At 44.8% G+C, this 20,362-nt stretch overlaps 1 protein-coding gene across 1 annotated transcript in view; it reads right to left on the reverse strand.

The window, feature by feature from the left end:
• Positions 1 to 18,985, reverse strand: part of TP53I13 (tumor protein p53 inducible protein 13) — a 91,337-nt gene extending 72,352 nt beyond the window's left edge. The window contains exons 1-2 of the mRNA XM_086951453.1: positions 17,458 to 18,985; positions 3,922 to 3,986 (exon numbers count right to left, since the gene is read on the reverse strand). Of these exons, the coding sequence (XP_086807579.1) occupies positions 3,922 to 3,986; positions 17,458 to 18,985 (1,593 nt within the window). The remainder of the gene's footprint in view (positions 1 to 3,921; positions 3,987 to 17,457) is intronic.
• Positions 18,986 to 20,362: the final 1,377 nt, after the last annotated feature.

Below are 20,362 nucleotides of genomic sequence, written 5' to 3' on the forward strand. Positions count from 1 at the left end.
ATTGGCATGCCTTGCTCGGACGAGCTGTAGATATCAGGGCCTACAGACAGGAGGGCATACCCATCATATCGGCCTATATGTGGTCAACCTCCTTTTAGTCCAGAAAGACCTGGAGGGGCACTGCAAGGAGTCAGGGAAATGTGGCTGAGTTTGGGGCGCTATCAGAGCTCAAAGTCAATTGGCAGAAGTCCCAACTCTTTCCTTTGACAGAGGGCAGAGACCCGCCGGATGGAAAGGGAGAGCTTGTGTGAGAGTCAGCTGTCTAAGATATTTAGGGGCTAATATTTTCCAATCTCAATCTGATATTCAGGAAGGGAGTATAGGAGAGATCGTGAGATCCTTGAAAGAGAGTATGAAACTCTGGGGGACTCTACCTCTGTCAGTTGCTGTTAGGGTGGCACTCTTAAAGATGATAACCCTCCCACGATTACTGTACTTCTTCACCACACTGTCGGTGTGGATTCCAAGAGAGCAGTTTACCAAACTGGATTTGCGTATAACCTCGTATATATGGGGGACGGGGCGACAACACATAGCCTTGGTGACATTGAAACGACCGACAGAGGAAGAGGAGTCTAGCGATCCCCGACTTTGAATCGTACTATCTAGCAGGACAGTTGCAGAGATTTACGTAGTGGCTAGCGGAGAGGATGACGCAGGGGGGTGTGGTGGGCCCTTTCACCCCGGAGTGTGAGGTGCTCCTACGGACCTTACTGAGAATCGGGGCAATCCCACAAGAGTGCACAACTGAACTGAACGTGATGCAGAGGTTGGGGGCGATGTCTCCACAATACACAAACCCGGGCGCCCTACTCACCAGACCTCCTGTTGATTATGGTGGAGCACTACCACACTGTGGGCAGTGGAGGACCTGGAGGAGTGGGTACAGGCTGGAGCCACCAGACTGGGGGACTTGTACAGGGATGGGGAGCTATTGCAGTTTGAGGTATTTCAAGCAGACTGGTACATACCACAGAGCCAAGTTCTACTCCACAGAACAGTAACGGCAGCTATTGGGAGACACTGGGGGACGGGTACCCTGGAACCCAAGCAGCACTTCACCTGCGGGTATCTGGGCACAGCGGGGGCATATTCAAGGAGGTCACATGCCTATACAGAGCGGTTAGCAAGTTTTCACTCCAACCACTAACAACGCTGATAGTCAGATGGGCGGCAGACTTCGGTATTCCTATGGAAAATATGAATTGGGAAAATACACTGGCCATGATACCTATGATCTCGAGAATGCCTGATTCAGGCTCATTCACTTTTATGTTCTGCATCAGGAAGATCTCACCCCGGAACACATTAACCGATATTTTCACAGAGTGGATGTGAGGTGCCCAGGATGCGGGGAAAGTTGGGGCAGACATGTTGCTCATGTTCTGTGGCTGCCTAACTGTCCATACCTACTGGCAAGAGGTACAGCTACAGAGGCGGAAATAACTGAACGAGAGGTCCCCTCAGCCTATTTCCCCACACATCTAGATCAAGGGTCATTGATGGGTTCCAAGACCTAGCTCTCATTCTGGCCAAGCGCGATATCACACAACGCTGGAACACATCAGGAGGACCCAGAGTCACAGGGTGGAACCAGGAATTGGAAACCTGGGCGGGTTGTGAGAGCACGATTTTACTCAGGAAGGCACGCAGTGGAATAGATAGAGAAGGGAAGCAAAAGTGGAAGGTATGAAAAATCCAGAGCCCGAATCAGGAGAATCCTCACCCTCGTTGCAATCCGGGCAGGAAAGCCTGGATCGCTGGGTCCCAGAAAGGAGTGTAGAACGGGCACAGCTTGTTGTGTAACAACAAAAAACACACGAGAGGACTGTTGCAGAGATAAGAGGGACTGAATACAGTGGGAGAAGCAAACGGTATAGACAGGGTAGGGCAATGGTACACCACACAATTGTATGCTCATGGTAACCTGCAGTAGGGGAATGGGAGGAGGGAGTTCTAGTTTGGATTGCTCATACAACCAAATAAAACAGTATGCTGAAGGGGTAAATACTGTTGTATACAGAGTGGAACAAGGAATAGGATAATAAAAGGAAGAAATATCCCTGATAAAAATGTAAACATTGAAAAGACAAACAAATCTGGGATCAAAGTAGTCTCTTATGTTGATAACAATCAGCTAATTCTATTAATTGACAAAAACGCAGATGCCCCTGAGGCTGTCTTTAAAATTTGTCTAGCCAACGTTATAGAATTGATGCAAAGGATTTACTTAAAATGCCTCTCAGGCAAGACTGAGATCCTTCTGTTTTGGAACCACTAAGGAACTTTCAATCAATAAATGGTGACTCGAAGAGCTGCCAATTCCCTTTTCCCGCATTGTTGGCAAGAAACTTGGTGTAAAATTTGACCCGACTATTCATTCCCAAGTTCTTTGTGGTTTCACTGCTCTGCACACAAGAAATTATTGGATTTACAGCCACTAGAGAGTTGAAAACGGTAGTCCATAAACGAATCACCTCTGGACTTGACTATGCCAACAGTCTCTATTTAGGGCTTCCCAAATTTCTGATTAACCTGGTACAGGTGGTGCAAAATGCAGCAGTACGACTAGTCTTGAGAATACCTTTGAGAGTACATTTACATTTCCATCATCTTATACTTTTTCACTGGCTGCCAGTACCCAAGCATATTCAATTCAATGCACTTATTTTGGCACCCAGAGCATTTCACGATACAGAATCTAGATATCTTTCAGAAATATTCAACGCTACAATCCAACTGGAAACCTACGATCCGTAAATCCTAAGCTTTTCAAAATTCCTAAAATCAAGTTTGCTAGAAAATGAGGAAGGTCTTTTTCTTTCCTGGTAGAAAAAGCTTGGAATCCACTAATCCATTAATAAGGATCATTTCGGAAAGCAACTGAAAACATGGTTATTCTCCTCCTCTGTATCCTGTGTAATAGTCGCAATAACTGTGATTTAAGGTCAGCGCTGGGTGGTCCTTTAGGGCGGCTGTATGCGCTTTGTAAAACAAACTAATTCATTAATTCCAATCAACAAGTTTTCCACAAGTTAGGCTCATCTAATGCCAAAAAGTCTTCCCATAGTCAGGCCAGACCCAGAGTTTTTGAGGAGCCACCCACATTTAATACATTTACAGGGTAAACTTACCCCAGCAACAAGAGGTAGAGTTGCAGAGGTCGCTTTCCCTTTATTGGCACTACATCCTCCAACAGCGAGTATGCCAATAAAACAGTTGGGAGTGATGGCATCATGCATTGTTTTAAACTGGGAGGATCTAGTGTTGGTGGAGCGCAGTGTTCAGCACAAACTGCAACAATGGAACAAGATCAACTTGTTACTGGGTAGATCTATTCGCAATCCACAGCCAGAGATAACTATGAACACTGACACATTGCTCACAGGTTGGAGAGTACAAATGAGCAACCTCACCACTCAGGGCTAGTTGGCTCCTTCACTTCAATGTGTTGGAGCTCATAGAGGTACAGGTAGGCTTTTGAGGCTCAATCGTAGCTGAAAAGGCATTACATACTCAAAATGAGATGAACTACACTGACAGAGCCGAGTCCATTACAAAAACGAAACAACTTGCTTTTGCACAGACACATCATGGCAATCCTATCTCAGAGGCAGGGCAAGCAAGATGGATTGTTAGACTCATTCAGATTTGCATGCCAAAGACAAATGCACAGAGGATGACACACCAAGGGCACATTCCACTCATAAAATAGGATTCGCAGTAGTGCTCTTAGGCAATATTGCACTTGCAGATATTTGTAAAGCGGCCAGCTGGGCTTTAATGACATTCAAGCCTGACACAAAGAGTAAGTCTAGTAGAATGTACTTAAAACATTATTCCAAACATTGTCCACCTTTGCTTGCAACACAGCTCTTCAGTCAACTGCTACACATGATGTAAACGGAAAGCTGTACTTACCTCTAACAATCTGTTAGCAGCCTGTAGAATCACAGGAGCCCAACCAAACTCCCTGGAAGTGACCTCTGGTTAAGACATGTTTTTCATTTACTTTCACTTTAATATCTGCGTGTGTTTACTCCAGTACACAAGCGTTGTAACATTTCTCTTCTACACACACACATATATATATCCATTAGGATAAAAAAACACAATCTGAGGAAGAGGAGGAGGAGTCTGTGTCCTGGTGCATTGTGGATTTCAGGGAGGTGTCACAAGCCACCTTGAGAGGTAAACTGCTACATGGAATGTTGCAAGCTTAACACCCGATTGTAGGAGCGTGCACAACATGTGAATTTACAGCACCAAAGACAGCAAAAAGATTGCTACAGGTATGTATCATGTTCCATATAGTTCTTGAAGAATGTGGTGATAGAACCGTTGATTAACATTACAGCAGTGCTTTTGGAAACCGAATTCTAGCAGGAACAATCTGTTGGACTATTGCCCACCTTCTTTAGTTTCTTGTAGCACTAGAGTGCCTTTCGGGAGATGCCTGGCTCCCGTATCCTCACATAGCCGCCATTTTACTTGGAGCGGCTAGCCTCATTATTGACTGCTTCGTCATCTGATTTTATGAGTTTTAGCTTTCACACTTTTATTTTGACGTACTTTATTTTCGTCAGTTGTGGATAGCAGTGGGGGTTGCTGGGCTCTGTGTCGTTGCTTATTTTGACCGCTCTTTTTAAAAAACACTGCGCTGAATAGCGCGTATTCACGCTAGCCTGATAGAGCATTCCCGCTGCTGGTCTGCTGAAGGCGTACCAAATGCAAGCCCGTCTGCGCTCAGTGCCAGTCCCCCTTCCGGTTTGGCGAGCCACATGGAGGCTAGTATTCACTATTCAATACGAGCTGCTCAAACTTGACTCCCCAGGTCAGATATGCCCGCGCCGCACTTAGAACCCTTCCAGCAGCGAGGACATGTGGACTTGTACCACTTGTAAGGTTGCCTTACCCAACACTAAAGTTAAGTCCCCTCCCTCTTCCGCGCAGGCAGTTAAAATACATGTTAAAGAGGTAGACAGATGGCTGGCTGCTTGTGCAGTCTCATTAAGGCGAGATCATTGGTAAAAAAATGCAATTGCATTTGCTGATTTTATGGAATCCAAGGCCATGGACCTGGCCTTTATAACGAATACATGGGCGGACGACACCTGTGATCCAGAACTAATTCTGGCGCTATCACCCGTTTTCTTGATTTAAGACTTGACTGTGTGGATAATAGAGGAGGAGAACTTGCCATAGTTCACTGTGAGCATTTAAAAAAATACTAGTCCAAGCACTCTCAGTAGTGCTGGAGTGGAAGCATTCTTTTTTTAAATAGAACCCAACAAGCAACATCCTTTCAATGGTTTACTGATATACCGGCCCTATGGCCCGCAAGCAGCATTTATTAATAATGCCAGCCAACTTTGAAACGAAAGCTGATCTTCCAGACCTCACCATTCTAGGAGATTTTAATTTCCATTTAGATAATCCACTTGATAAAGACCCTGCCCATCTCATCGATCTCATGGCTAATGCTGGCATGACCCAACGAGTTAATGGATCCCCCCATACTCCAGTCCATTCCAGTCCATTTACTGGATCGAATTTTCTCCAATAAAACTCATCTTCAAACAACATCATCTCTTCCGCGTGATTGGTCTGATCACCTAGCTGTGATATTTGATCTTAACTGGAAGACAAGTGATCCAGAATCTACTATTCTCAAATCTATTAGGATTCAACATCCCTGGCATAGGCTTGACACCGACATTTACAATAAAACCTTAATCCAGACCCAGCCTATGACCCTAGAAGATCTAGGTTCGGCTGCTAGTAGCTATAATCAACGGGTCCATGCAACCCTAAACCAACTAATCCCTCCTAAAGTACGTCACAGCCATAGAACCAGCCCCTCTGAACCCTGGTTGACTGATAATCTCGGGCACCAAAACAGAAATTCCATAAGCACAAAAGAAAGTGGAGCAGTAACTATGATCCCAAAGAAAAGGAAAGCTATAAACAAACTATCCAAGATTACAAAGTAATGCTGAGAAAAAGTGTGTAACTTTATCCACACAATCGAGACAGGAAAGAATTTCTCTAAAGAACTGTTAGCAACAGTCAAAAACAAGCATTTGCAATGCAATAGGTCTCGCATTAGGAAAGTTTCAGCTATTGGTATTGTAAATGACAATTTTTTTATTTATGTGATATTTTGAAAATAGCGAAATTAATAGCTGTGTCATTTACAATGCCAATACTTTTAACTTTTGCAAATGGGACACCTATAGCATTTGTAATGCAATATGTGTTGTATTTATGTGACTTAGAAGTATTGATATTACAAATACCAATTGTTTTTAATTTTTTTTAATAATTAATACTTGAATAAAAGTTGTAATTTATAATGGCAATAGCTTAAACTTTTGTAAATAACTTTTGTGAAGATTATGTTCAGTGTTTTTTATTGTGACGAAAATCCAAGAACAGAAGAGAAATATTAACATCTTTTTGTGACATTTCTAATAAAGCTTGAAACATTGAGAGAACATATGTGAACCAATTGTTGTTGAATGGTTGCACAGACAGCGTTCAGTGATGCCGTGGTAGCGCATAGTGATGCTGTGGTGGTGCTGAGTGATGCGGAGTGATGCTGAGTGATGCAGTGGTGATGCTGTGGTGATGCGATAGAGTGTAATTATGTGGCGTGTAATTATATGGCACTGAGTGGTATTTGGAGTGAATGTTGCGTTGAGCACAGTGTAATTATGTAGCATATAATTACGTGGCACTGAGTGGTATTGTGTGGAGTGCATGTTGTATTCAGTAGAGATTAATTGTGTGGCGTGTAATTATGTGGCACTGAGTGGTATTTGGAGTGTTTGTTGCGTTGAGCGCTGTGTAATTATGTGGCGTGTAATTATATGGCACTGAGTGGTATTTGGAGTGTATGTTGCATTGAGTGCAGTGGTATTATGTGGAGTGTAATTATGTGGCACTGAGTGGTATGTGGAGATGTATGTTGCATTGAGTGCAGTGGTATTATGTGGAGTGTAATTATGTGGCACTGAGTGGTATTTGGAGTGTATGTTGCATTGAGTGCAGTGGTATTATGTGGAGTGTAATTATGTGGCACTGAGTGGTATTTGGAGTGTATATTGCATTGAGTGCAGTGTAATTATGTGGCGTGTAATTATGTGGCAGTGAGAGGTATTTGGAGTGTATGTTGCATTGAGCGCAGTGTAATGATGTTGTGTGTAATTATGTGGCACTGAGTGGTATTTGCAGTGTATGTTGCATTGAGTACAGTGTAATTTGTGGCGTGTAATTGTGTGGCACTCAGTGGTATTTGGAGTTTTTGTTGCGTTGAGCGCCGTGTAATTATGTGGCGTGTAATTATGTGGCACTGAGTGGTATTTGGAGTGTATGTTGCATTGAGTGCAGTGTAATTATGTGGCGTGTAATTATGTGGCAGTGAGTGGTATTTGGAGTGTATGTTGCATTGAGCGCAGTGTAATTATGTTGTGTGTAATTATGTGGCACTGATTGGTATTTGTAGTGTATGTTGCATTGAGTGCAGTGTAATTATGTGGCATGTAATTATGTGGCACGGAGTGGTATTTGTAGTGTATGTTGCATTGAGTGTAGTGTAAATATGTAGCATATAATTATGTGGCACTGAGTGATATTTGGAGTGTATGTTGCATTGAGTGCAGTGTAATTATGTGGCGTGTAATTATGTGGCACTGAGTGGTATTTTGAGAACACACATGTAAGCCTAATTTTAAAATGTTCGCCGTCCTTGACTGACGTTGACTATAGGTAGCACGGTGAGAGGCCCAAGGGCGCACAAAGGTGCTAAATATGGTAGCGCATTATTCGTTTTCATTGCCCTTTGGAGACAATATCAGACCCTGCAGGGGCACACTGACCAGGGTGCTTCTTAATAATTAATAAGTAGTGAGAAGGGAGTATGCAATATTAAATCTAGTATTGATTCTTTGCCCCTTGCAGTGTCTAATAAAACCAACTCCAGTCAGATTTTAATTAATAAAAAGCGGCAAAGGAGGAGCCAACCCCTCAAGTGTATTAATAAAGCATCTACAAATGACAAACAAGAACAGTTTTACAGCCTTTGATGCATTTGTGAATACTTAATCTCTAATAGACATCATTAAATTACCCTTGCAGTGATCCTATTTGTAATGCCTTTCCCTTCATTATTATTTTCCTACCTTTCACGGGGGCTTACAACGTAGCACGGTTGACGCTACACGAAAGACATGTGTTTAAAGAAACTCTCCAGATAGACCGCCCTGTAGGTGAAGTGATCCATCTCGTGCTAACTGAAGTATCTTTAAGGCAAAATGCAGTCGCTACACAAATTTCAAAAGTCAGCCCTGGTGAAATGTAAAATATGTATTTCTTTTGCATGCAAATGATAGAATGTGCCCAGATTTTACCCTTCGCCGTTTCCAGACTGCTTATGTGGTGTAAAGAAGCTATACAAAGCAAAAAAACCAAATAAATAAACCATAAAGATTAGCACGCGCCTGGTGCTTTCTGCCCCCATTGGAAATGCTATAAAGTGCATAAAGTGGCTTCTGATTAATCCCGAGTCAAAATACGCTTTTGTATTGTTTCACTTGGGTTTCTCCTTCTGTAAGTAGTTTTCAGAACTGCATGTTCTGCAACATTTTAAATGGGAAAGCTGCTTTCCCATTTGCTACTAGCTACAAAACTGATACTGCCACATGTGTCTAAGATAAAAAAAAAAAGGTTTTAAGATGCCATCGAGCAAAGCCCACTTTCCCCAGCACCGTTATGTTTTTAGTCTCCTTTTACCACTGCACAAAAGTAGAGTTGATAAGCGTACAGCACTATGGCCCTATTTAATTCACAACAGTGCACAGTACCCCTCAGTTTACCATGGTCTGCGCTAAACACACAAAGGCAAGGAGAACACTCTTTTCGTGGATATGCAGAACACTCGTTGCCCAACCAGTGTTGCTGCTTTAACAATGTAACCCAAGACCTTGTTCTCAATCAGCAAAACACGTCAAAGGAGCACATTTGCAGTTTAGTGATGCAATGTTTACTTGCTCCCCTCGTTCCGTCCCAAATCAAGTTTATTTTTCTATCAATGCTACCACGCCCAATTGCACGCCCAATTGCACGAAGACACAGTTGCTTTCATCACACTAAGGAGGCCTAAATAAAAACGACAAAACGTGTGTATAAAGAAAACAAACTTTAATCATGTATTTATAGAAAATAAACACAAGTCGCTTTTCTAGTTATAACAGTAAAAACACACGAAACGACGTCACCTGTTTGTGTCTATATGACATAGACTATGTCCCTTACTACTGTACCATATAAATGTACTACCTAGGTATTAATTACTCTCGAAACAGCTAACCCCCAGTGGAATACTTTTCAATTCTGTGGCAAAGCCCGCGATGGAAACTTACAGCGCATCACCTGTGATTCCATGACCCGTTTTTAAGGCCTTCTGTTCTCAATCCAGCACCGGTAAGGTGCAATCAAGTGCCATTGGCCCCGCGAGGTGCTTCACCGGGAGCGAAGACAACACAGATCAACCCATCATTCGCCCACTCCCCACGCGCGCGAAAAGCTCATTCACCGTTCCCTGGCTCGTGCTCGAGTGATGGAACATTTCCAGTCAGAAACCGGGTGCCTCCGTACTTCTGGCGAGAAACGCCGCCTTGGGGGCAAGGATTGGGGTGAAGGGAAGCGCCCAGAGGAGACGAACATGTGTTTTGTGCACTAGGAATGATTAATCACCTGAAGAGAGTAATCACGTTTGCATCTCCGTCCGTCATGCCCTGATGTTGCATCATTCTACGTTCAATAAAGTGGCTCTGGGCAGTCAGTTAATCTCCGAGTGCTTAAAACACAACAAGGTATCGGCATTGCTGTGGCGTAAGGAATGGAAATAGTGAGGGATAGCGATGGAGACGATAAACAGAGCAAAAGAGAAAACAAGTGCGCAGAACGACTGCCGATATTATAAACACTGTTGCGGGACAGTTCAGTTTCGGAAACGAGGCCTGACACGCAAAAGGGATTTCCGGCCGGGAGAAAGGAGAGGCGTGACACGCACTGAAGGGGCGGAGAAACAACGGAGCGGGCTGCGGAGTCTGGTCTGACACGGAGGGACAGGACGAGAGGAGCCGGTGAGGGGGGGCGTCGGGGCACTTTGACGGTGCCCGCCCCCCCGTGATGGAAGCCCTGCTTGTGCCCGGTGAGCGGGGGAGGAGGGGTGCGCGTGCTTGTATGTGCCTGCGTGTGTTGTGCCTGTCTGCGTGTTTGTGTGTGTATGGGTGGGGTGTGGGGGCGGCAGCGTGTGTATGTGTGCGCGTGCGTGCAGAGGGGTGGGGGCTGCCTGTGTGTGTGCATGTGTGTGCGCATGCGTGACTGTGTGTGATTGAGAGAATGCGAGGCAGGGGATAGTGTGCCTGCGTGTGCATGCGCGCGCCTGTGTGTGTGTGCGTGCATGCAGAGGGGTGGGGGCTGCCTGTGTCTGTGTGTGAGCGAGGGCTTGCGCCTGTGTGTGTGCGTGCGTGCATGCAGAGGGGTGGGGGCTGCCTGTGTCTGTGTGAGAGCCAGGGCTTGCACCGCGCATGCGCAGGTATCAGACGCGCGCTCCCGCGAGGAAAAACGCTCGTAACAGATTGGTGTCCTCATTCCCAACTCATTCCCCATACGGGCTACAAAAGGTCTGAAGCAGACACTCTCAATGCTCACGCATTGAGAGTAAGGTCTGCTCGACCTAAAAATAGGTAAACTCCTTGAACATAAAAATAAGTCGGTTAATCACCAGTTTGTTAATAGTTTGGCCACTTTCTTTCAAGATAAGGTCAAAGTTATCTAACATTCGTTTTTAGCTAGCACCAATCCATCAGGGCTAGTGTATGATTATGTCCCTGCAAACAACCCAACTCCACCACTCAAAGCCATAGGAAATGCTTTTCAGGGCCACACAGCAGGAAGTCATCTATGATTCTGTTCTCCCTTTCTTCTTTTACTATCGATTAAATTCTGGATCTCGTAAAGACATTTCAATCCGGGGCCCACAGTGATCCTTGCCCCCACCCCAAATATAGTCCAGTTAGCGCCAGACATATTTAATAAAATATTCAGTACCGATTATTTTCCTACAGAATGGAAAAAGTGTCCATTCTTCTGCTTCTTAAAAAACCTAATCTGAATTGCTCAGATCGGAATAACTATCGGGCAATATCACGACTTCCCTGTTCGGCAAAAACTGTCTACAAAGCTGTCCATTTTAAATTTACCACCTTTATCAATGAAAACCATTTGCTAGACTCAACCCAATTGGACTTCAGAAGCCATCACAGCACAGAATTGGCCCTTATCACTGCTTCAGAAGAAATCAGGCAGACTCTAGTGGTGGCACAGTTGCATTGATTTTATTACACCTCTCAGCAGCATTTGACCGAAGACCAAATAACCGCCTCTTCTTTTTTCCTTTTAAAATTGCTCAGGAAAGTTCTCCCCTTCATCCCAAGGGAACTACAGAAAACAGTGGTGGCTGGTCTGCTAGTCTCCAAACAGGACTACTGTAACACACTTGTCATTAACATTCAGAAAATATCTAACAAGCTACAGACGTAACAGAATACTGCGGCGTCATTGCTTTCAGGCATACCGAAACACAAATCTGTGATAAGCTCTAGTACAACTCCACTGGCTTCCCGTCAAGAAGCACCTCGACTTCAAGCCAATGTGTATTGCCTTCAAGTCCTTGCATAACCTAAGCCCTAGAAATCTTGAACAGCAATTTCAGAGCTACACCCCCAGTATGACCCTTTGGTCTGCGTCTGCCTACAATCGAGTGATTCCTAAATTAAAGAGATCAACCAGGGGGTGGCAGGAAATTTGTGACCTGCACTGCCAGGAAATGGAACCCCATGCCCCTCAGTTTTGAAACGAAGACTGACCTGCTTGCCTTCTGAAAGGCATTAGAGAAATGTCTCATCAATCAATATCTCTATTCCAATCTGTTAGGCCAGCACCAAGACACCTGTGGGTATTAGAGCTATACCAATTTTTTTTTCATTTCACTTCATTTCATTCTTATCTATTGGCCAGGGTCCAGCTCATGTTTCCAGGAGATCACATGGGATCTTGTGATACACAGGATCTTATGCAACTGTATCATAGCACGAGCTCCACCTCAAGCATGTTTGATCTGTATTTGTGTCCAACCTTCACACTGCACGGGGCAGTAAAAAACGAGCAAATAAAAATTAACGCATTATTTAAAAAATATATGCACAGACCCTGAAATCCTATTTGTACAGATAACATCAGCTGGGAACTTTAGAGAACACCTAATTAATTTTAAACAAACAATGGCAAATCCAATCGGTCTTGGCAATATAGACGTTGTCAAAGTTAATGTCTTTTAAGTATGTCTTATGGAGTGGAGTGGAGTGGATGTACGTGGAGTGGAGTGGATGTATGTGGTGCGGAGTGGAATTGTTTGTGGTGGAATTGTGTGCGGGTGGAATTGTGTGGTGTAGAGTGGAGTTCAGTGCAGCTGAATTGTGCTGCATGATGTGCATTGGAATTATGGGAGTAGTAATAGTGTGGTAATGTGTAGTGGAATTACGTGGAGTGATATTGTGTGCTGTGGATAGGAATACACGTGGAGTGATATTGAATATTATAGCATTATATATAATGCAAGTGAGCAGATAGCAGCCCCAGGTACTATTTGTGCAAGTGAGGCTGTGTGAGAGGTCTGCACAATTGAGCTCCACCTATCTGATTGCAAGAGCGCTTTCCGGTGAAATGCTGCTCTTCAAGAGTGCACACAAGGCCTGCAATGAGAAATACAGAAAAATTGCACTTAGAAGAAGCTTGGTTTTAACATACAGCACCATTTAAACACTCTTAAAGAGGAAAAGAAGAAAGGAAGTTGGTTTGTGTAAATGAAATCTGAGGAAAGCAGAGATGTGGCCATGATCCTGTCCCCAGTGATAACCTGTCACCTTGAGATAAGATGAGGGTCCTGGGGAAGGAGAAACACAGGGCAAGCAGCCACAGGGGCGGGTGAGGGACAAGGGGAGCAGGACGAGGGTGATTTGGTGGGGGGGAGGAATAGGACAAGAAAAAATGCAGAGTGGGGAGAATAATTTCACAACATATGCAAAATAGGATGACGGGCAACAAGGAGGGGGAGGGGGAAGCAATCAAAACCCCATGACGGGCGGAGAAGGACAGGCCAAGCAGCCACAGGAACAATCAGTTTCAGGACAAAAGCAGACAGGCATATTCCTGTAATTTCGTACTATATATAGCCTAAAATGCTGCAATCATTTCAGAAGTATACATTTGTAAGAAAACTGTTATACCTGCTGCTCAGCCAGTGTGACTGTGTTGAAGGAATGTTGGTGTGTGAGGTGGCAGTGGAATGTTGGTCAGTGAGAGTCAGTTGGTGGATGGGCTGAGCAGCAGGAAGGCTGCTTCTGGTGGGGCTTCTTTAGATTGTAACATCTATCCTGATTAATATGCATATAGCCAGGTTCTGAACTGGGGTGATGCAGTGAGCTAAATAACGGTGATGGATCAAGCCCTGATCTCTTGACTGGGTAAGAGTGGTCTGCTTAATTCAGACACTCTGTTCCTCACCACCCCCTTTTTTGAACTGTTCCCATGAGGCACTGGGTCAGACTAATTTGCATATAGCCAGGTTCTGAACTGGGGTGTTGCAGTGAGCTAAATAACGGTGATGGATCAAGCCCTGATCTCTTGACTGGGTAAGAGTGTTCTGCTTAATTCAGACACTCTGTTCATCACCACCCCCTTTTTGAATCGTTTTTGGCCACAAGTGTGGCAGGGTATACTCAGACATGAGTCCCTTGCTCACTGCACCACCAGGATTCAAGCAAGCTGGGCCGACGACGGCTGAAATGCCAGAAACCGGTCCCCGGAAGCATGTCTCCTTTCCGGAGAAGAATTGGCTTGGTAGTTTGGTCTGCCCTGTTCGCATGAGGCACTGGGTCAGACTAATTTGCATATAGCCAGGTTCTGAACTGGGGTGATGCAGTGAGCTAAATAACGGTGATGGATCAAGCCCTGATCTCTTGACTGGGTAAGAGTGGTCTGCTTAATTCAGACACTCTGTTCATCACCACCCCCTTTTTGAATCGTTTTTGGCCACCACAAGTGTGGCAGGGTATACTCAGACATGAGTCCCTTGCTCACTGCACCACCAGGATTCAAGCAAGCCGGGCCGACGACGGCTGAAATGCCAGAAACTGGTCCCTGAAAGCATGTCTCCTTTCCGGTGAAGAATTGGCTTGGTAGTTTGGTCTGCCCTGTTCCCATGAGGCACTGGGTCAGACTAATTTGCATATAGCCAGGTTCTGAACTGGGGTGATGCAGTGAGCTAAATAACGGTAAGAGTGGTCTGCTTAATTAAGACACTCTGTTCATCACCACCCCCTTTTTGAATCGTTTTTGGCCACCACAAGTGCGGCAGGGTATACTCAGACATGAGTCCCTTGCTCACTGCACCACCAGGATTCAAGCAAGCCGGGCCGACGACGGCTGAAATGCCAGAAACCGGTCCCCGGAAGCATGTCTCCTTTCCGTTGAAGAATTGGCTTGGTAGTTTGGTCTGCTCTGTTCCCATGAGGCACTGGGTCAGACTCATTTGCATATAGCCAGGTTCTGAACTGGGGTGATGCAGTGAGCTAAATAACGGTGATGGATCAAGCCCTGGTCTCTTGACTGGGTAAGAGTGGTCTGCTTAATTCAGACACTCTGTTCATCACCACCCCCTTTTTGAATCGTCAAGTTCAAGACTGCACGATTTGTAGTTGTGCATTGTTCTCTGATCATTCACGATTGCTCAATCCGCATGCTGCATTGGTTTTTTTTTTTATTTCACAGAGTTTTTTATTGAGAGAGTTTGGTATTGATATGAGCAGAACAAATAATAGCAGATAAAGACCATGGTACACGTACATAATAAACCGAGAGGCGGTGAAGTAACATAATATGGAGTAAACATAACATGCGGGGGGAAAAATATACCAGGTAAATAAAGAAAATGACAATCAAGCATCAAGTCCGTACAACACGAAGGCATATGTCAGCGGGCAGATCGGTCATATAGCACAGCAGGGTGAATCACAGCCATCAAATGACATATTGAGAAATTGCTTGCCACAACAATGTTTTAGGTGCCTCACGGAGGTTTGAAGAGATCAAAGTGAGCGTCAAGTGAGACCCATATTTTCCTGTGTTGTGGGCGCCAGGGGTGAGAGGCAAGTGCAATGGTATCGGCACCCCTGAGATTAGAAACCCAGTTGAGCCAATGGGGGAAGGAGGCTTTGGCTGTATTTTTCCAGTTGGACGTTATGACTTTAACCGCCGCCGTCAGTAAAAGATCAAGTAGGGCTTTGTCATTTTCATTTAAAGTGACAGCTTTGGAAGAACCCATAACTAGAGTAGCAAATTCTCTCGGGAGAGAAACGTGCAGGGCTTTGTTAACAAAGTCAAATATCCTGTCCCAGTATGTGGCAACCCGGGGGCATTTAAATATTAGATGTTCAAGGTCTCCTCCCGCTTCCAAACAGTTCCAGCAGGAGTCATTGTCTTTGATGTTGTGCAGAAAAAGTCTCCTGGGGGTCCAAAAGGCTTTGTGTAGGAGCCAGAATTTAGTTTGGGATAGAGTTGGGCTAATTTTGTGTCTTGTGGTCGATTCCCAAATTCTGGCCCACTCGTTATCAGATGTGGGAGTGGAGGAGTATGATTCCCAATAGGATTGTAATGCAGAGACCAGGTTAGATGTCTGTGGTTTGATCATTTTGTACATTCTGGAAACCTGGTGGCCAAGTCTATTAAGGGTGGATAAAAGGCCAGGGAGTGAGGGGGATGTGTTGCCCAAGTTTGCTTTGGTTAGGGCCACCTTAACTTGTAGGAAATAGTAGAAGTCAATGTTCTCGAGTTGAAATCTATCCTGTAATTCCTTGAATGTGAGTGGTGTTTGGCCCTCGTAGAGGTGGTGAGGGAAGTGTATTCCCTTCCTGATCCAAGAAGGATTATACAGCGGTTTACCTTTGTATGTTATAGTGTTATTTCGCCATAGGGATTCCCACTTTGAATTGCGAAATTGATGGGGTAGAGATTTACTTATATGGAGGAGGGAGTTCTTAGTGTTTTTAAATATGATGTTAGAGTCGATATCGGGACGCACTTTGATGGTAAGGAGGGAGGAGGGGTCAAGGCCTTGCACTAGGGATTTTTCGATGTGTAGCCACACAGGTGTGTAATCAGGCTGTGGAGTGAGCCAGATCGCACCTTGCCTGGCCAGGAAGGCGGTCTGGTAGAGTCTAAAGTCGGCCAGATTGACGCCACCCAAGGATTTATCTAGTCGTAGCTTTTTCATGCTGATCCTGGCTTTTTTCCCCTGCCAGAGGAAGGAGGTGATTACCTTATCCAGTTTTGAGTGGAAATCGTTAGAGAGCGTTAGGGGAAGCATCGAGCTCAGGTAATTGACCAATGGGGAGATCATCATTTTTATCGTCTCTATCCGACCCCACCATGTAATGAATCGCGGCGACCAACCATCCAAGATTCTTTTAATTTTCGCTAGTGTGGTTGATTCATTGTGCTTGAGTGTACTTAGTATGTTGTCAGTGAATTCTATTCCTAGGTACTTGATGACATCCGGTTGCCAGGCTAGACCTGAATTTCCAAGGACCTCTTTGGTAGTATGTACATTAAGGGGTTTAACTTCGGATTTGTCCTTGTTTAACTTATAGCCGGACAAAGCCGAGTACTTACTGATGGAAGACATAAGCCCCTTAATTGATAGGGTTGGGTGTTCTGTGGCTATTAAGATGTCGTCGGCATATGCCGCTAGTTTTATCTGAGTGTTTCCGAATGTGACACCTGCGATGTCCTCATTTTTCTTGATGTCGGTGAGTAGTGGCTCAAGAGCCAGCAGAAATAGAGCCGGTGAAAGTGGGCAACCCTGTCTAGTTCCTTGGAATAGGCGGAACGGGTCAGAGAGTGTTCCATTAATAGATATACGGGCAGAGGGGGCGGAGTATAAGGCCATCACCATTTTAATGAAAGAATTACCCAGATTGAATGCGCTCATACAATGCTGAAGAAATGGCCATGAGACTTTGTCGAATGCTTTCTCAGCATCTAGGGTTATTGCAACCATCGGCATTTTGCAGTTTTTCGCTTTTTCAAGTATGTGGCATAGGAGTCTGGTGTTGTCGTTCGACATCCTGTGTTTCAAAAATCCTACTTGTGATGGACTTATCAATTTGGGCAGTACGGCGTTTAGTCTAGTTGCTAAGATCTTGGCATAGATCTTACAGTCAATATTTATGAGTGAAATGGGGCGGTAATTTTTTGTCTGGAGGGGATCTTTCCCTTCCTTGGGTATAACAATTATTGTGGCTTCACTCATCGAGGGAGAGATACTCCCACTGGAGGCGGTGGAGTTGAACACGGTTTGGAGTGTCGGGGAGAGTTGGTTGTCAAAGGCTTTGTAGAAAGAGGCAGAAAAGCCATCAGGGCCCGGGGCTTTGTTGCCTTTGAGTGTTTTTATGGCCGTCGAGATTTCTGTGATGCTGATGGGTGACCCTAGATTTAATTCGTCTATCTCTGAGAGTCTGGGGAGGTCTAGGGTCTTTAGGTAATCTATGCATGACTGTGGGTCCAGGGGCTTATCATTCTTGTATAATTCTTCGTAAAATTGCTTAAAGGTATCAAGAATCTTGGACTGGCTGGTGTGCGTGTTATTAGCGGGATCCTTTATAGAGGATATGGTTGTTAATTTCTGCTTGTGTTTAAGGTAGGAGGCCAACAGCTTCCCGGCTCTGTTTCCCTCACACAGCTTCAAGGCTTTGAAGCGGTTGATCCACACGCCTGCTCTCTTGCTCACAATGGAATTATACTCGTATTTCTTTTTTATGAGTTGGTCAAGGGGTTTGGAGTCTTGAGGATTGGTTTTGTGTAAGGATTCTAGTGATCTGATCTCCTGCTCCAGTTGCTCTAGTTCTTTGTTTATCGCTTTGTTGGCTCTGGTTCTTATATTAATAATAACTCCACGGATCGTGGCTTTGAGCGCGTCCCAGAGGATGTTTGGATCTGTGTCAGGGACATTATTTAAGAGTAAGTACTCTTCAATGGCTTTAGTAATCTGTAGTTTGTCGTCCGGGTTGGTTAGTGTTTCATCGTTGAAACGCCATCTTCTGGGCGGTCTGATTGAGCGGGAGCCTGCAAGTTTGGTGTGGATACATGCATGATCGGAGATCAGTTTAGGGGCGATGTCGGTTTCCTCGATTAGGTGTGCAAATGTAGAAGATATTAGGATAAAGTCAATACGCGAGTAGGAGTTGTGGGGAGTGGAGTAAAAGGTGAAGTCTCTCCCATCAGGGTTTTGGAGACGCCATGAGTCTTTAAGGCAGTACCTTTCGCATAGCCGCAGGAGTGCCTCATGTGAGCGTGATGGGTGAAAAGCGCATTTGGACTGCCGGTCTAGTAGGGGGTCTAGAGGAAGATTAAAATCGCCTCCCACAATGAGAAGGTCGTCCTGAGGGATATGCTCCATCGAGCGGGAAACGGAGTCCCAAAACCCGGGGTCGTCTGAGTTAGGGCCGTAAATGTTCACAACGTGAATTGGGTCATCTTCCCTGCGTAGATGGGCCACCAGAACCCTTCCCTCCGTATCATGAGTGTGTGAAACTAGTGTTATGTTCGACTTCTTTGATATCAGGGTAATTAGACCTCCTTTCTTGTGCGGTGCAGGGGATGACAGTATATGGGAAGACCAATGGACGTTTAAGAAACGTGTGTCCTCTTCCGATAGTTTAGTTTCCTGTAGGAGGATAATATCCCCCTTAGTTTTGGCGATGTAGTCGAACACTTTCCTCCTTTTTACAGGGTGGTTAAGACCCTTAACATTTAACGAAACTATGTTGAGGTCATCCGCTAATGACTTAGTGTTAGACATTAGTGGGCAAGGTTATCGCTAAGTGGTGATCTGGTGGGGGGCAGAAGAATGAGACAAACATCCCCGTGGGAGCCTGTGTGCTAATACAATACCAAGTGGACAGAGCTAGCGAAGTGGCTAGGGGTATAACTAGCGTCCTTGTGTTGTAGCTGAATGTGTTGTAGCTGAATGGAACAGACAGAAAAAGGGACAAAAAATAACACAAAAAGATATACAATGCTATAAGGTACCAACAATTATTATCTGCTGAAAACTCTCTCTTTTTCCCAATCCCCATGCAAGCCCTCCCAATCCCCCCTCCCCCCCTCCCCCCCCAATACGTACGTAGGGAGTACGACGACAGTACCTAGCTAGGCAAAACAGGAGTTATTAAACATTAGCAATCGATATTCATTAGTTCCAATGTTAAACTTAAGAGGATTTAGATGTCCAGACTGTGTGGCAGCGGGTAACATTTACTGCAGCAATAATACGAGCGTAATGGTAGTGTTTGTGCGCAATAATATGCTGTGTTAAACCAGGAGTGACTGTCTGCAACGTGCAGACGAAAGCAGTAAGAAGGTTAGAACCAGCTAAACGTTGCGTTAAGAAAACTTGAATCGTTAAATTGGATTGAACTCCCTGTAGTAAGGGCAATATATGTGCACAGAAACATATAATAGCAATAATGACAAACTAGTAGCGACTATTTGCGTCGTGCAATAGAGTCTAAGTGTGAGAGTAGAACTTGCCCGACATTATGCAAGCAATCACCAATCCTGTTGCAAACCAAAGGAGATCATAAAACGTCACTTATCGAGTGGGCGGACTAGCAAACAACTAGAGAAGGCAACTATTACCAAACTATTACAAAACTACAAGTACACAATAGTGCGACCTGGAAAGGATAGAGATCCGATAGACCTGTTCTTTGTCATGACAGTCACGTGGTCTTCCTTTTGTTGGAAGGGCCATTCGATTGGTCCATTTCCTGAGGTGGGCCATTTTGCAGGTAGTTTTCCAGATCTTTCGGGTCCGTGAAGAATTTTGTGCGGCCGTTTATTGTGATTTTGAACTTGGCTGGCCCTGCAAAGGAGTAGGGTATGTTCTTGGATCTAAGCTTGGCGCGGATTTCCAGAAACCCCTTGCGAACCTCCACTGTGTCCTTGGAGTAGTCCTGTGTAAAGATGATCCTCTGACCTTCCCAAACGATGGAGTGCTGTTTCCTTGCGTATTGTAGGATCAGATCGACATGCTGATATCGGAGTGGTTTGCATATCATTGGTCTGGGGCCCTTCTCGCGGTTAGTAGTGAATGTGGGGATTCTATGCGCACGGTCTAGCTCCAGACCATGCGGGAAAGCAATGCCGGTAATCATGGGGATCCATGCTTCCAGGA

Source organism: Lissotriton vulgaris, unplaced genomic scaffold, assembly GCF_964263255.1.
Source record: "Lissotriton vulgaris unplaced genomic scaffold, aLisVul1.2 SCAFFOLD_2288, whole genome shotgun sequence".
NCBI lineage: Eukaryota > Metazoa > Chordata > Amphibia > Caudata > Salamandridae > Lissotriton > Lissotriton vulgaris.